Raw genomic sequence first — 18,400 nt, forward strand, 5'->3', positions numbered from 1 at the left:
TGCTTAGGCTAGGAGTAACTGTGTGCTGTTATTCCAATACTGGGACACTTTCAGCACTCCTAACTAGACTCAGCGCATTTCAGTAGGGAGAAGAAGCATGTCCTCCTTCCTGGTAAGATGACTCTGCTGGTTAACATGTCAACTATAGAGATCTGTGCAAGCTTAAGCAGGTCTCACAGAGTTTTTTAAAGGAAAACGTTTGAAAACAGGAGAAGACATAGAATAAAGTACAGCAGTCAGATCCATGTCTGAACAGTTAAGCAACAGCCTTGCACCGGCTTTTGGTCCCATTTCGCTCCTGGCCCGTCCCCGCAGAGGACATCTAAGGGCCAGGATTTAAGAGGAGAGTCCATGGAAGGAGATCACCATCAACATGATGCACAGCGTCTGCCCCAGGGATTGCAAGGGTCAGCGTCCATGCCTCAGTCTTTTGATCATCCTGGAACTCACCACACCACCAAGCAGTTAAAGGGCCGAAGGTAAGACATTTTAAGTTCCTACCACTTTCCAAAACCTTCTCTTTGTTTTTTTGGGGTATGTTCAACGCTGGTATTTGAACATGGCCCAACACAAAACCACTTGGCTGACTTCTTATTGGGAACCATTTTCCGACCTCAAAGACATTCCATTGGTTACCTGAAACAAGATCGCTCTCCTATACTTATTTCTCCACAAAGTGTGGAACAAAGGAACGTTTTCAAGTCATTGTACCCCATTTGCTGGATGGGCTTCCCCATAGTGATTCTCTACTCTTCAGAGGTGGGTTAGCTGGTGGGTGTGCTTAGTGAACTTGCAACTGTGAAGCCACTTCTGCATCACTACGGAAAGGTATTTTGTAGTCAAATGGGGAGCTAACAGATATTTAAACATTTTTGCAAATTACAGTTTGAATCATTTTGTTTAAGCTCCCTTTTGACCATCACTATCTCTGGTATTGCCCATATTTTTCAGAATGCCAGTCTTCCCACAGCTCTGAGCTCAGCATTACCCGGGACGTCATAAAGAGCAGCTTGGTTTCCATGTCGGGTGTGAGGCGACAAGCCAGGAACTTGCGTGACGTCCTTGACTGAAGAAGCTGCAGAACACCTACAGTGGGGGAAGAGATAAAGAACCACACATTAGGACAAGCGGTTTAAACAAGAGAAATCCACACAACCCAGGCACGACAGCTCGCCTCTGACCTTCATGAAACCCGGCTCTCCAAGTACTGCAACTATAAACAGGTCTGGCAACTCAACAACATGGCCCCTCGGCATCCACAGCTACTGAACAGCCCTCAACTACACCCATACCCCACAATCCTCATAAGCAGTACTGGCTGTCAACTCACTCTTCCCTGAAGAAGCCAGCATTAATTCAACACAACTTCAGTTGCAGGTAACTCACAACTGAGTACAGGAACCAAATAGCCTTAAAATGTATATGCTAACCACGTGTAACTCCTGATATTACTCCTGTAAAGTAGCATTGTTCATGGTTGGTCCAGCAGGGACAGAGCCATGCCATCTTTTTTTTTTAAAGATTTTGATTAGCTATATACAATTAATCTAAAGCCGCATTATTTGCAAGGTCAGTGGTTGGTGTTTAAACAAAATCTAGCTAAACCATCAAAATAGGAGTAGTTCCTCACAGACTGGGTGGTCACAAAGAAGTGAAAGCACGAGGCTAGATGCCTGGAGGTCACAAAACCTACCCGCCTCCAAGATGCTTGGAACCAGGCATCTTGGAGGCGGGTAAGCCTTGCAGCACTGTTCCGGACCCATACCCTGTCTCGCAGTTTCTCCGGGACATTCAAATTTGCCTCAGGGGCATTGTTCTGCTCATCTTGGGGTGGATTTGTTACACTGCAACCATCCAGGTGCATTATCATACACATTGAGCAGACATCCTTTACAAGAAAGGAGGTCTCATGCCCCTCAGAGGGCGCTAAATCACAATTTTTGGTCCTGATGAAGTGCAGTCTGACCCTATGGGCAATCTAGGCATGAAACATGTCGACCTCACTTAGCTGACAGCTATCTAGGTACATTGTGACCATAAGATGGCACCACTGTTTTTACCTAGTCCTGGTACCCTTACCCCATAAAAAATTATTTTGAGGGCACCAGAGTCTATTTTAGACACTCCTCACCTTTCAATTGACACACTCTTACATAGCCCCCTCACATGCATTCATCTAAATGGCGTTTTCGGATAAGAATATCTCCGACAAAGAGCTCCGAGGCCCGTCAGGCATTGCAGCGCCGGCAAGACAAGGAATGCCAAAGGATGAAGCATGACACCCTAACAGGTGTGTGAGGGCGTCAAGATCTGACCTTCAGGTCTCCCTTCGACAGCGGTACTAGCCTTTGATTTAATAGTGAAAAGAAATCTGCCATAGATCCAGAATATATGGACTATTGCGGTCATGTAAAAATGATATATCAGTCTACAGTACCTTGACTAGAAATTGACACTAACCAGTCACAAACTACACCTTACTCCGACCTTGCAGAATAACTTGTAAACCACAAGCTAGAAATAGGCACTTTTAAAATGTAGACAGTTCACCATAAGCAGCACCCACCTTTAACCAATCACTGGAATTAAAAACAGATCTGTCGGCAAAGCTCATTCCTCAAGTCCCAATGCTAACCTACTACAGGGACAGTACTAGTTCAAAAGGCTGCTTACCATCAGACACTGTTGTTACTGTACCTACACCAGACAGTTCTGCCCAATGCTGATTTGTAGCATGATTAATTTAGAATCCACATCCTCCACAGCAACAATCCAGACACCCCACACATTTGTTCTGGAGACTACACTGCTTGGTGCAATTGTCGAATCGTTACATGAAGTTCATGTGCAGTGCAAGAGAAGCGGACATAGCAATGTGACAGTGATGCCTAAGCATTATGTGCGGTCCTTCCATGCTTACTGGTCACACTCACAAAGACTAAGACACTTTATTCCCCAACCGAGAAGGACAGAGCTGTGAGGAGGCCCTGTGTTGAGAAGGACTAAGAAGAAGTTTTCTAGAGGCATTTTCTTTCCCACAGGGCTAGTTTACGTGCATACTGACCCTTCCTTGGTGCTTTACCACTTCAAGCCACTTAACTGTAAAACAGGAATCAAAGATTTGAGATTCCAGGAAGGGCAAGCTCTGTACCTCGTTTCTTTCTCCTCTCCACCAGCCTGTGGATGCAGCACATGGGGTAATGTCTGGTATCCTGTGTGCTATGGAGCCAACAGGGCTGGAGATCAGGCACCTTCAAGAGATCTTGATTCTTTTCCTTTTCAAAATGCCCACACGTAAATGTATCCCACTCAAAAACAGAGACATGTAGATGAAATGTAAAAATATTCTACTCCAGGTACAGTTCTCCTATTTTCAGGTTCAAAACAAATGGACACTTAAAGATCTCTACCTAAAACAAGTATTTGCAAAGTCAACCAGTTTTACATTTTTGGAACCATCGGGCTTGCCAGTACTTTTTCCCGAAGCTGCACAGCATCGGCAAAAAAAAAATGCAGCGCTGGCATGTCCGCTTCTTGCATCATTCTGTAGGCGCTATTTTCCTTTGTTTACCTAATACCTGTCTAAAATGGAGGATGCCCTTTAGATAAGGATTTAAAAAAAAAAAGAAAGAAATAGCATCTTTCACATATTCCCAAAAAAAAGTGCACAAAATAAAGCAAATACCTGCAGGACGAGGGTGCACAGCAGCACAGGAGGGGGAAACACAGACAAGAGAATGAATATGCTACTTACTAGTATGCATCTGTTCTTGGCATGTAGGGCTGCTAACATTCATATCTTAGCATTAGATCGCCACCTAGTGTTGGGTCCGGATGATCGCACATTGTTGTCCTGGAAGAGTCTTCGAAGTATCCTGAGATGGGTGGCTCCTCCCCTGGACTACAGTGCGCATGGGCATCGGCTCCATCCCCAGATTGTTTTTCGCCATTGTGGCAGAGGATGGAGTGAAAAGTGTAAAGGATGTCCATGCTAATGATTGAATACAATAGTATATCTGCAGCTGCGACAGGCACCGGGGAGGAGGGTGGGCGATATGAATGTTAGCAGCCCTACATGCCAAGAACAGATGCATACTAGTAAGTAGCATATTCAGTTCGAGGCATGTGGGCTGCTAAATTCATATCTTAGCATAGAATACATAGCAGTCCCTCCATCAGCGGCGGTTGCCCGTGCCAGCTGCAGAAACCTGAAAAAGTGTCTTGAGAACAGCCTGCCCTACAGCCGCTTGCTGTTTGGAATGTACATCAACACAGTAGTGTTTTGTAAAGGTATGTGGTGTAATCCACGTGGCTGCTCTGCAAATGTCCTCTAGAGGAATGTTTCCTAGGAAAGCCATGGATGCCCCCAACTTGCGTGTGGAGTGTGCCTTTGGGGGTATTGTTAAAGTGCGCTTGGCTTTATGATAACAGATTTGAATGCACTTAACAATCCATCTGGCTATTCCTGCTTTGGAAATTGGGTTGCCTTTGTGTTGTGGTGAGAAGGCAACAAAGAGTTGTTTCGTCTTCCTAAAGTGTTGTGTCCTGTCTATGTAGTACATCAATGCCCTCCGTACGTCTAACGTATGGAGCATCCTTTCCGCCACCGTTTGTGGGTTCTGGAAGAATGCCGGCAAATCGATAGTTTGGTTGAGATGAAAATGTGACACCACCTTTGGAAGGAATTTGGGGTTAGTACGTAGCACTACCCTATTTGGATGAATCTGAATGAATGGCTCTTGTATTGTGAGCGCTTGCAACTCACTAACACGCCTTAGTGACGTAATGGCAATTAGGAAAGCAACTTTCCACGTTAGGAATTGCAGTTCACACGAGTGCATTGGCTCAAACGGTGGTCCCATCAGTCTGGTGAGGACCACATTGAGGTTCCACACCGGAGCTGGCGGTGTTCTTGGGGGAATGACTCGTTTCAGACCTTCAAGAAACGCTTTAATGGCTGGCACCCTGAAGACTGAGAGATGCTGCCTATTTTGAAGGTAAGCTGCGATGGCGGATAGATGTATCCGAATAGAAGTGAACGCTAGTTTGCACTTATAAAGGTGTAACAGATAGCAAATGATGTTAGGGATAGATGCATCTAGCGGGTTTATGTCATTGTCTGCACAGTAAATGACAAAACGCTTCCATTTTGCGGCATAGCATGCTCTGGTTGACGGCTTCCTCGCCTCCTTGATGATGTTCATGCATTCAGGAGGTAGGTTTAGGTATCCAAACTCTAAGACTTCAGGAGCCAGATCGCTAGGTTGAGCTGTTGCGGATCTGGATGCTGAATTTCTCCATGGTTCTGCGTCAGAAGTCTGGGCGTGAGGCGCAGTCTCTGATGCGGCACCACTGAGAGTTCGAGGAACGTGGTGTACCAGGCTTGGCGCGCCCACGTTGGAGCAACTAGGATGAGTGTCATCGAGTGTTGCCTTAGTTTCCTCGCCACCAGTGGTATCAGAGGTGTCGGGGGAAAAGCGTAAGCAAATTTGCCTGACCAGTTCATCCATATCGCATTGCCCTGCGATTGGGGGTGTGGGAACCTGGCGGCGAAGCTTTGGCATTTTGCGTTCTCCCTTGTGGCGAACAGGTCTATGTCTGGACGACCCCACCTTTGGAAGTACGGCTGGAGTACCGATGGATGTATCTCCCACTCGTGCATTTGATGACTGTATCTGCTGAGCAGATCCGCCATCTGATTGTCCTTCCCTGGGAGGTGTTCTGCCATGAGGAAGATGTTCCTCTGAATGGCCCACTTCCACATGCTCTGAGCCAGGTGAGACAGCTGTGGTGAGTGGGTGCCCCCCTGCTTTTGGATGTAGTACATCGCGGTCATGTTGTCCGTCCGGACTAACACCACTTTGTTGCACAGATGTACAATGAAGGACTTGAGTGCCATGAAGATCGCCATCAGTTCTAGATAGTTGATGTGCATCTTCTGTTGCTGCGTCGTCCATAGTCCCTGCACTGTGTAAGTGAGCAGATGAGCTCCCCATCCCTGGAGAGATGCGTCCGTTGTCAGGATAACCTGTGGTACTGGCTCCTGGAACAGTCGGCCCTTGCAAAGGTTGTGTGGAGTCCACCAATGCAGAGAGTTGTATGCCCGACTGGTAACCAACACTAGGTCTGTTAATTGTCCCTGAGCCTGTGTCCACTGATTTGCTAAGCACTCCTGGAGCGGGCGCATATGCAACCGTGCGTGAGGGACTATGAAGATGCAGGAGGCCATCATGCCTATCAACTGCATGAACACTCTTGCTGGAAGTGAGTGTCCCGGTCTGAACTTCTGGATTAAAGACTGTATGCCGTCTATCCTGACCTGGTTTGGTTGCGCCTTGGCCGTCAGGGTATTGATTGTCGCACCCAGAAACTGCCGGACGTGTGCCGGCTGAAGGTGTGACTTTGGGTAATTCAACGAGAAACCCAGGTCGTGAAGGAGGTGAATGGTAGTCGACATGTCCGCGGCGCACTGCTGTTCCGACCTGGCTTGAACGAGCCAGTCGTCGAGGTAGGGGTAGACATGGATGTTCTGCCTCCTGAGGTGCGCTGCTACTGTCGCCAGACACTTGGTAAACACCCTTGGGGCAGTTGTGACTCCGAAGGGTAGGACTTTGAACTGATAATGCGTGCCCTGGATAGTGAACCTGAGGTACTTTCTGTGGGACGGATGTAGCGGAATGTGGAAATAAGCATCCTTGAGATCTAAGGTTGCTAAGAAGTCTCCTTTGTTTAACATAGGAAGGATCTGTTGCAGTGTAAGCATGTGGAAATGCTCTGACAGTATGTACAGATTGAGGGGACGGAGATCCAGAATTGGTCTGAGAGATCCGTCCTTCTTTGGAATGAGGAAGTACAGGGAATAAACCCCTGTTCCTTCCTCCCCCACTGGCACGAGCTCGATTGCCCCTTTTTGCAGCATCACCAACACTTCCTGCTGCAATAAGTGCAAGTGCTCTGCGGACATAGGTCTTTGCCTTGGTGGAATGTTGGGTGGAGTGGACTTTAACTCTAGACAATAACCGTACTGGATAAGCTGTCGCACCCACCTGTCTGTGGTGATGTTGATCCAGACGGGCAGGAACTGCTGTATTCTCCCCCCGACAGGTGTTAAATGGTCGGGGGGAAGTGACAGAGTCACTGGTTGCTTGGGGCAGAGGAGCGTGAATTGTTGCCTCCTTTGCCACGTCCTTTGTTGCTGTTTCCCCTGTAGCCCCTCTTATTTTGTTTGGGGTACGAGGACTGTGCTCCACCTCTAGGGAACTGTGACTGTTGACCCAACTGTCCTCTGGTGACTCCACGGGCACCTGAGCGACGAAAATTATTGCCACGAAACTGCTGTGATTGTAGGGCCCCCATAGATTTAGCAGTTTCAGTGTCTTTTTTAATTTTTTCCAGGGTGGTGTCAACATCTGGACCAAACAGTCTATCCGGATTGACTGGTTGATTAAGTATGGTTGTCTGAATGTCAGGTTTGAACCCCGATATGCGGAGCCAAGCCTGTCTTCTGAGCATGACACTGGTGTTAATGGCCCTAGCGGCTGTGTCCGCGGCATCAAGTGCACACTTTATGGCCGCGTTGGAGATCAGTTGTCCCTCTTGTATAATCATTTTGGTGCCCTCTTGAATCTGCGGAGGCAGGTGTTCCACAATCTGCTCTAGTGTGTCGTAATGTGATCTATCATAACGTGCCAGTAGTGCCTGTGTATTTGCAATACGCCAGAAATTGGCAGCCTGTGCAGCCATTCTTTTGCCTCCTGCCTCTAGCACTTTGGACTCCTTATCCGGGGGAGGAGCTTCACCCGTTGTTTGGGAGTTGGCCCTCTTGCGTGCGTTTGCTACCACCAGGGAGTCAAGCGGCAACTGTCCTCGAATGTATGCAGGGTCTGCAGGCGCTGGTCTGTACTTTTTTTCAATACGTGGGTTGACCACCCTCGCCCTGGTAGGCTCTTTAAAGATGTCCGCAGCATGCTTGAGGACCCCTTTGAGCATAGGCAGGGTCTTTACAGTTCTTTCCAAAACTGAAAAGGTGTCGAATAGAAAGTCTTCCTCAACTGGGTCAGCATGCATGTCCACATCATGATTAGCAGCTGCCCTCTCAATGAGTGCATGAAAACCTGCAGAATCCTCTGTAGGGGATGCACGTGTACTGAAAGTCTGTGGGTCTTGTCCCACATCTTGGGTGCCTTGGTCCCCAATGACATAATAAGAATCTGGCTGTGCATCAGGTTCATTTACTGGGAACGTGTATTGTTCATCTTCACCATAGCCCTCACTTTCAGAGTGGTCTGGAGACGGTGTTGGGCTCCTTCCCAGAGGAGGCTGGATAGGTTCCATGAGGCCTGAGGCGTCCTGTGGAAACTTTTTCTTCTTTAGGGGGATGACATAGGATTCCACCGGCTGCGAAGTGATCTTCCTTTTGTAAAGGGTTAACTTCCCCGTGTCCGCGTCTATGAAACACTCCGAATCCTCTTCTGGGTCGAGCACTTGACCCGAAGATGCCCCTGCCGTAGAAGATTCCGACTTCTTTGGCGTCGATTTCGATGAAAAAGCCTTCGGCGCCACTTTTGGCGGTAGAAGGAAGAGGAGCTTACTTGCGGGCTTGACCGGGACGTCTGCCGCCTTCTGCGTCGATGGCGTTGGCGTCGACGAAGAAAAAGCCTTCTCCCTAATTCTTTGTAGTGAAGCAGCCACGAGAGATGCGTCGGTGACCGATGTCTTTGGCACCGACGAGGTGGCCTTGCCTTCGGATGCGACGCTCCGTTGGTCTTTTGGAGGGATGGACGGCGCCGACCCCGAGTCCTTGGAGCGATGCGCAGATGTCCCCGTTGGAGCCGGGTCTGTGTCGGTTGCCTTGGCTGGCTTTGCCTGCGCCTGCGCGCTTGTCTTGTGCGTGCCACCCTTCTTAGAGGATCTCTCCTCCGGCGCCGATTTTGACCCTGTGGAATCGCCGTGTTTCTTCGGCTTCTGCGGACCGGAGGTCGACGGAGTCGATGAGGCCGCCGGTTTATTTGTTTTTGCCGTTGCGACCGCCATCTTAGGGACGATTGAGTCCTTTACTTTCGGTTTCGGTTTCGGGTCGGCCATTTTAGGTGCAGTCGAGACCGTTGCTTTCAGTTTCGGTTTCGAAACCCTCGGCGCAGCAAGTATGTCCGTGGCCGGGCCAGCAGGCGGGGCCGTGGCTTGCGCTACAGGGTGTTGGGTAAGGCCGACAGGCGATCCCGCGACCCTCTCTTGATGTCCGTCAACTTCGGGGCATAGCTCGTCCCCTGAGCTATCTTCCGCGGCCCCATAAACCATATCGTCGTCCCCTACCTCGTCGACGTATTCAAGGCCTTGACCCACGACTCCGTCGTCGTCATATTCCGGATCAGCCTCGACCTCCGTCTCAGGCGGGGAGATTTGAAGATGATGGCTCTGGTCCTCCTCTTCTTGGTCGTCGAAGATGTTTTCTGGATCCGGGGCCGCCTGTTTGGCGACAAGGCGCACCGCGCGCCGAATCGTGAGAGTTTTCTTCGACCTGAAACTCGCACAGGCCCTGCAACTTCCTTCGTCATGGTCTGGCGAAAAGCATTTATTACAGACCGGGTGCACGTCTATATGTGGGTATTTGGACCCACAGAGCGGACAGAGCTTAAACGGGCTCCGCTCCATGTTGGGAACTTAGTGTCGAGTCGCGATGAGAAGGCCTCGATGTCCGAAGAGTAGTAAAAACTCCGCTGAATCCGGCTCCGAGAGACGGAAGAACTCGAGACCGTACGCAAACAATACCGACGTAAAGAACCCAAAGCCTTTTGGCCGTAAAATTAGATGTTTATTCGGTTCCGACGGAGAGACGTCGAGACCGCATCTGAACCCAATGGCGGAAAAAAACAATCTGGGGATGGAGCCGATGCCCATGCGCACTGTAGTCCAGGGGAGGAGCCACCCATCTCAGGATACTTCGAAGACTCTTCCAGGACAACAATGTGCGATCATCCGGACCCAACACTAGGTGGCGATCTAATGCTAAGATATGAATTTAGCAGCCCACATGCCTCGAACAGAGCAGTACAGTGAAGAAACACACAAGAAAGCAGCATACAAGGGAGAATGCAACACAGCGCATGCATGGGGGCTGCAAGCATCACACAGGGCGAAAGCTAGAAAGCAGGTGCACTCTCATGGAGTGCTGAAAGAAAAATAAAAAAGTAGTTCCCTAAATGTGAGCTGGGGAAGGATACAAGTCAACCAACCATAAGGGTCACAAAAAGGTTATGCTCCAAAGGAGGGATAAACAGAGGAATGGGAAAGCAAGCCATCAAATAACAAGAAAGCAAATGAGTGACAATAAGGCCATCCAATGTTAACCAAGGGTCCTGTTCTAAGCCCACTCTAGGTGTTTGCACGGTCTAGTAGTTGACTAAATAAATAAACACAAGCATTGCCAAAGGAAGTTAAAAGCTCAGGTCTTAGCATGCATACAATTGGTTTTAACTGTTGTGTTCCCAATGTGAAAAGCCCCCCACTTGAATACGTATAAAAAATATATATAACTAAAGGAGTGGCCCAGCAGCAAAGGTACACCAGCCCTGACGCTGAAATGCACTCCTTGTCAGGTGGCCGAGCACAAGTAATCAGGCAAAATGCCGTCACTCGCAGTGCTGGACAGTCAGTGGATGATGTGGCCTGACCCACTGCCTCATGCAGTATGCTATGGGGGGGGGAAGCAAATTGTGACTAACACCTGAACAGACCAACTGTTGAAGACAGTTGACCTAAAGTATTTATGTATATATTTATTACAAATTTTCTAGAAAACGAGAAGCGGCGAGGCAAAGTGGTCTCTAGACGAGACCTAAAACAAGCATTGGCAAAGCGGATAGGTCTGTCATTGCAAATTTTTTTTTCAAAACGTTACTGGGAAGCTGCTGGAGCCTCGTCAATGTAAGAAAAAATGGCTGAGGTGTATATTATTATTTGTGTCTCTACAAGCACTTAGTGCAATAGTACTCCACAGCACTGACGGGAACTACTTTGTGGGCAGATGGGCTCTTTGTGAAGGGGTCAATCACAGTAAAGTTAGCAATGGCTGTAGTGGGCTGCCCAGTTGCCTCATGCTGTAGTGGGTGTAAGGAAAATGCGAGCATTAACATAACCGACCAATGGATGAAAAAATCTGGCTGCACTTGAGACCTAAATTAAGCACTCAAGGATCTCCCACGTGGAAGGAAAGTAGAATAGGAGAAATGCACAGGAGAAGAGGAGCAGGAGTGAGAAGATATAAATGCACAATATAACAAAGAAAAAAACATGCCCCAAGAATCAGCACTGTACTCGGAAAGAAAAGAAAAGCAGCACAGTATACAGTGCTTCAATCCTTCAGGAAGCGTCACCTAAAAATAGCTCTTCCCGACAGCGTCAAGGAGGCTGTGAAGAAGGAAGTAAACGATGCCTTGCTCAGAGGCAGAACATGCCACTCCACCCCCTGCTGAAGCCATTCTTCCCTCCTCCAAGGGACTAGAACACCAACAATGAAATAATGAGGACAAGTCAAGGGGGCAACCAATGCACGCTGAAGCACAGTGCAGCGAAGGGAGTAAAGTACCTCCTCACAGAACACAAGGGGTGCCAAATCAGTATCGACGAACTGCACAGTTACACGAAGAAAACTGACGTCAACCCTCAACAACATACACAGGCGCGCCCTCACAAACCAAGTACGGCCAGGAAATTATTAACATTTGCATAACTAATAAGGAATTGAAACATGCTACAATACGTAGACTACTTTAGTGCGCCGCACTGAAATAGCCTCGCATTTAATTACATCCAAGCTGCAGTAATTCTCATACCAACATTATATTACTTAGGTGCTATGTAGTGTTTGAAGATAGCTGCTGCCTGCAGGATTTTAAGGCCTTTAGAAAACTTTTGCACCCAATACAATAAAGTGAGCAAACCTGGTGTGTGTTGATGTATGTGTGTTGATGTAGGTTTGTTGTCTGCATGCTTGTATGTTTGAGTCCCTAGTGCCTGAATGTGCATAGCTGTGTGTGCAGGGATGAAAAGTAAAGGGTCTGTGACTCATGGGTGCATAGGTCTCACTGCATGCAGGACTGTGAGTACATAGGACCAGACAATGCATTATGAGGACTCCATCCTATTAGAAGAGATTCTAGAATATAGTTTGACCCACCACAGAATCAGTGAGCAAGTCAAGCACTTGCAGATGTATGTAACCGTCTCCTTCTAGCGTCCTTAAAAATTTAAGCGAGGGAACCATAACAAAAAAATGCAGCAGCAGCAAGATCTCAAATCAGGATGACAAAAGGTTTTGAATGCAAGCACACTACGTGCTCTGCAATCCCAGGCTCAGTGGTGCACCTGTCCAAAATGTTGAAGGCCACCAGTTTGAGTTGGTCCCCCTCCCCCCCCCCCCGCCCGCCCATGAATGTAAACATGGCTGACATGTTTTCTGTCCTTATGAGTGCCATTTTCCCCTGGAGAATGGGGAGAAATGCTTTGAGGTATAGTTTGATGACTAGTAGTTCCAAGTAATTGATGTAGCGTCCCTGGTGCTGTAGAGGCCAAGTGTCCTGGACTGTCGTGGCAAAGGAAGGCGCCCCATCCCACAAGAGAAGCATCTCTGGCGATAGCCACCCGTTTAGAATAGAACTGCTGATCAACATATTATTGATATTGCACCAGGGGAGAGAATGCTGGGCCCTTGTTGTCAACACTAGGTCATCCCACCTTCCTAACGTGTGTGACCATTGCCATGATAGACACTCGGACAATGGTATTGTGCAATTTGGCATGTAGGACAGTTGGTATGCAGGAAGCCATCACAGCAAAATGGTTTAATCACAGTGCAGCCAGTGAAAGCACCATATATCTAAAAAGAGGCAGCAGCTGTTGGAATGCCATTCCCATCTGCTGGTTTGGCCACCCCGGCCTGTTTCTGCATTGAGAACTGGTTCTAGAGAGGCCTACATTTGCTGTGACTGGAGATGTGTTTTGTCTTTTTTCCAGTGGTGGTGAACCCCAGTTTGCGCAGTAGAGACACCGCTATTTGAGTGCGGGCTAAACACTGGACTTTGATGCTGCTCTTAATCAGCCAGTCCTCTAGGTATGGAAACAAGTGAATAGTCTGGCTGCACAGATGTGCTGCCACTACTGCTAGACACTTTGCAAAAGTGCTTAAGGCTAGTGTAACCCCATGAGTAAGCACCAGTATGCGGTGGGTCAGGGATAACCACCCCTCTGGTGTAATCTGGCTCCCGTGATTGCAAGAGGTTACCACTCTGGCCTTCACTGGGTCTGTGGAAGGGTTTGCCATGGTCTTCAGCATACTCTTGAGCATGAGCATGAACTAATAGATCTTTCAGTTCTGAAGAGGGTTTGCAACAGGAAATCATCTTCATCCTCTACTGCATGCTGGGGCTGTTGAGCTGCACTTTGTATGACAGCTTGATGCGCATTAGTATTATCTGGTGGGAACAGCTTTACTGGGTGCGGCTCAAGACCTGGGTCAACTATATATTCTTCCCACGGATCTTCCCCAACCCCTGTAGTATAAAGGGCTCTTCCACTGGGTCTGGGGGTATTAAGGGCTCACTGGGTCGGACTCTGTGTCTTGCATGTCAGGTGGTGGTGAGTGTGCAGGTAGAGGCAATGGAAAATGTGAGGACGGTAGTAGGGTAAAGTAAGGAGGGCTGGTGGCCATATTACTGATTTTTTTTAGTGCTTGTTGGTGCTAGAGGAGGAGGTGAATGTGATTCGACCTAGGAAGGCGAGGCACTGTTTCTGGAGTCAGAGGCTTCGTGTGGATTTACAGTGTTTGGAGGCATAAACAGTTTCTTCAATCAGATAGACAATGTTGCTAACCGAAAATGTGGTAGTTCAATCATCTTTAAAAAGAGCAAGCAAAAGGTCATTTGTGAAGGAGTTAACAATGGGTGATGAAAAGAGTAGAAAGTATGGTGATCTCAACATGTCTGAGGTTTACCAAAAACGTGTTCACTAAATTCCAGATGTCGTAATATTTCATGTTTCAATGATGACTCCAAAAATATCAGTGCATCCGTGGAAAGTTGACAGCGGTAGGAGTAGAAAATGGTAAGAAAAAACTTCGAAAAAATAAAGGGAATAGGAGTAAAAAGTGGTCACAATATGCATTCCCATATCTCGTTTTTGTTCACACCCTTGGCTTCCCGAAACGACACGACGGAGCCCTGCGCTGCTTGGGGAGCTCATTGTGAAATGTGTGAGGAGTCCCGGCCATGATTTATCAAGCTATCTCGGACCCGCCAAAGCTCATTGTGAAATGTTGGAGCAGTCCCGGCCATGATTTCCTCCCGGGGAGGCATATTTTTACCCGCCGCTAATCACCGAGAGGCTTCGTTAATCCCAGCAGACTTGTTGCGGAGGTCTCGCGGCTGCTGACGTTACCTGCGGGGTAAACGCACCTCGCTTCCCTTTCAGTGCACACAAGTGAAGGGGAGTGTAACGAGGCCGCGCGCAGACCCCCTCCTGAGGCGCCTGCGCGCAGACCCCCTCCTGATGAGGCCACGCGCAGACCCCCTCCTTAGGCGGCCGCGCGCAGACCCCCTCCTGAGGCGGGCGCGCGCAGACCCCCTCCTGAGGCGGCCGCGCGCAGACCCCCTCCTGAGGCGGCCGCGCGCAGACCCCCTCCTGAGGCGACCGCGCGCAGACTCCCTCCTGATGAGGCCGCGCGCAGACCCTCTCCTGATGAGGCCGCGCGCAGACCCCCTCCTGAGGCGGCTCACGCTTCAGCTGCCTGCCACGGCGCTTCCCGCCACAACTTTCGGAGGCCTCTAGAATGAAACCATATCTGATCCTGGGGAGGACAGGCCATTCATCACCCCCGGAAGTCAAGATCCTGCTGCCAGCCCGGTGACAGGACCCTCGCTCAATCTCAAAATCTCCGTTTTGATCAGATGCGGAGCGCAGAAAAACCAGCGAAGGCGGGGACGCAAGACAAACATTTATTCACCCACAGGCAGAGCCCGTGCGTCAACATCCTACCCGGAGCTTGAGAGAGCTAAGGGGCGGGTGGCAGTGCTTCGGTATGAAGATATTCACATGGGGGGTGCTGCAGAACATTTGCACACCGGGAGAAATAAAGGAGTGGCCAAGATTCCTTCCACTTCATTTCTGACAAAAACAGCCGAGCCCCAGAAGCTCTGGATCACCACGGCTGGGTAGAGAGGGGGCGATGGTGGTCGCAAATGATTCTGTCCACGAGCAAGGGCTCTAGCTACAGCAGGGTTCTCTAAAGTCTGTCCTGGAGGGCCGGATCCATACCCGATTGGTGGGTCCTGGAGGGCCGGATCCATGCCAGATTGGTGGGTCCTGGAGGGCCGGATCCATGCCAGATTTTTAGGATATCCCCATTTAGATAAATGTAGTGATCTTAAAAATCTGGCCATGGATCCGGCCCTCCAGGACCGACTTTGGAGAACTCTGATCTAGAGCACAAAGGAAGGCAAGTCATGTACTGAATGCTCTGTAGGAGAGTTAGGAAGACCGAGTGATGGGTTTCAGGCAAGAGGAGGCTCGAAATGGGCAAGGACTGACCACAAGCGTGTGCCTAGATCTGGGTCAATTTACACATGGGCTAATCACTCGCTGCTGGCATGAAACGCAAAGAGGGGACTCCACGTGAAATGGTATCCCGTGATAGAACAGCTTCAAATACACAGAAGGTACGAACTCATGGCTCGAGAAGGCTGCTCGGACAAGGAAGAGGGGCATGGGTGAAATTAAGATACTGAGTATATACATTGACATCCAAAACTTTCATCCGTGGCTATTTTGGCATCAGGAGCCAAACAGTAGACAAGACCAGAAAAAGACTGACCAGGTGAGCTTACAGAAATTGCTGATGGTTTTTAGTGAAGAGTAGGCCAAGACTATTCAACAGACGGATTGGTGTCAGTACAACGCGATGTATTACAACGCGTTCCGTTACAACGCAGATTTTACAACGCGGGATACATTACAACGGATGTCATTACAATGCATGGCATTACATCGCAAATGCTATTACAACGCATGGCATTACATCGTAAGTATAGGTAAGTATAGCTTTTTTTAAAAATGTTATTTAGTTTATTGTAATTAATTTATTTAAGAAAATTAAATTAAAAGACATTTTTAAATTGTCATTAAATTAATTTAATTAAATAATATCTATTTAATAAATAATATCTATTTAATAAATGTAATTTTATTAAAAATAGTAATTAATTTAATTTAATAAAAAAAGGTAATTAGTTTAAAGTACATATTTTTGATAATAAAATTAAATTAAATTAATAATTATTATTTATTTAATTTAATTAATTTAATTAAAAAATGCAATTAGTCTAAAATAATTAATTTAATTTATTAAATATATTTTAATCAATTTTAAAATGGTAAATATAATTTAATTATCCCTAAACACAAACCCTACCCTAAAACCTAAAAACACCCCTGTACCCCAAAACCCAAACCCTGCCCTAAAACCTAAAAACACCCCTGTACCCCAAAACCCAAACCCTGCCCTAAAACCTAAAAACACCCCTGTACCCCAAAACCCAAACCCTGCCCTAAAACCTAAAAACACCCCTGTACCCCAAAACCCAAACCCTGCCCTAAAACCTAAAAACACCCCTGTACCCCAAAACCCAAACCCTGCCCTAAAACCTAAAAACACCCCTGTACCCCAAAACCCAAACCCTGCCCTAAAACCTAAAAACACCCCTGTACCCCAAAACCCAAACCCTGCCCTAAAACCTAAAAACACCCCTGTACCCCAAAACCCAAACCCTGCCCTAAAACCTAAAAACACCCCTGTACCCCAAAACCCAAACCCTGCCCTAAAACCTAAAAACACCCCTGTACCCCAAACCCAAACCCTGCCCTAAAACCTAAATAAATACCCAAACACCCCAAAACATATACATCAGTACCCCAAAACATATACTCCTATACTCATACTTATTTAAAAAAATACTTAAATTAATATATTTAATTTATAATATTTAAAAACGAAATAAATATTTTTTTATAATTAATAATAAATAAATCAATTATAAAATATTAAATAAAATAAAATAAAAAAATAAATACTTACCAATACTTACGATGTAATGGTATGCGTTGTAATAGCATCTGCTATGTAATGCCATGCGTTGTAATGGCATGCATTGTAATGGTATTTGCGATGTAATAGCTGCGTTGTAACAGCATTACGTTGTAAAAGATGCGTTGTAGGAGTAACACACCCAACAGACAAGCCAAGTATTTTCGCAAGACGATCTCTGCAGTGTGAACTTTTCATTCAGCAGGTCCGATAGACCTGATATTAAAAATGGCACAGATTAGCCAGAAACCGATCCCAGGATGCTTGTTTCCAGTCCTGGGAAGACATGGCTTGGTCAGACTGATTTGCATATGGCCATGTCTGAACTGGGGTGGCGGAGTGAGCAAAAGAATGATGATGGCTTAAACCCTGATCAGTTGACTGGGGGTGAGTGCTTGCAATGTTCAACACTCCGTCCATCATCCCCTTTGGTTTTGCTTTGTTCGCCCTAAGTTGGCTGGGTATGCCCAGACGTGGCTTGCTCACTTTGCCACTGGATTTAAGCTAGCCTGGCTGATGACGGCCGATTAGCCAGAAACCGGTCCCAGGATACTTGTTTCCGGTACAGGGAAGACATGGCTTGGCAGTTCGAGCTGGACTGTTCCCATGAGGCACAGGTTTAGACTGATTTGCATATGGCCATGTTTGAATTGCAGTGGCAGAGTGAGCTATAGAATGATGATGCACTAAACCCAGATCAGTTGACTGGGGAGGGGAGAGAGCTTGCAATGTTCAACACTCCGTCCATCATCCCCTTTGGTTTTTCTTTGTTCGCCCTAAGTTGACAGAGTATGCCCAGACGGGGGCCCCTTGCTCACTTTGCCACTGGATTCAAGCTAGCCTGGCTGATGACGGCTGATTAGCCAGAAACCGGTCCCAGGATGCTTGTTTCCGGTCCAGGGAAGATATGGCTTGGCAGTTCAGGCTGGACTGTTCCGATGAGGCACAGGGTCAGACTGATTTGCATATGGCCAAGTCTGAACTGGGGTGGCGGAGTGAGCTAAAGAATGATAATGGATTAAACCCAGATCAGTTGACTGGGGGTGAGTGCTTGCAATGTTCAACGCTCCATCCATCATTTCCTTTGGTTTTGCTTCTTTTCTTATAACAGCCATGATATACACAACAGAGATTCTCAAAATGTATTCTTGTTTGCACCAAGAGCCACTGAAGTGACATGTCCAAATTTGTGGAGTCCACATGCTAGTATGAGCACAAGAAAGTCGAGATGGAGGATTCAGGGAGGCCAAGGTACAAACCATTGCCACA

The 18,400-nt window shown here is 47.6% G+C and overlaps 1 protein-coding gene across 1 annotated transcript in view; it reads right to left on the minus strand.

The window, feature by feature from the left end:
- Nucleotides 1-18,400, minus strand: part of INTS3 (integrator complex subunit 3) — a 677,967-nt gene that overhangs the window by 326,128 nt on the left and 333,439 nt on the right. Inside the window, exon 9 of the mRNA XM_086947563.1 lies at nt 989-1,086. Within this exon, the coding sequence (XP_086803689.1) occupies nt 989-1,086 (98 nt within the window). The remainder of the gene's footprint in view (nt 1-988; nt 1,087-18,400) is intronic.

The sequence above is a fragment of the Lissotriton vulgaris genome, chromosome 12 (assembly GCF_964263255.1).
Source record: "Lissotriton vulgaris chromosome 12, aLisVul1.2, whole genome shotgun sequence".
Classification (NCBI taxonomy): domain Eukaryota; kingdom Metazoa; phylum Chordata; class Amphibia; order Caudata; family Salamandridae; genus Lissotriton; species Lissotriton vulgaris.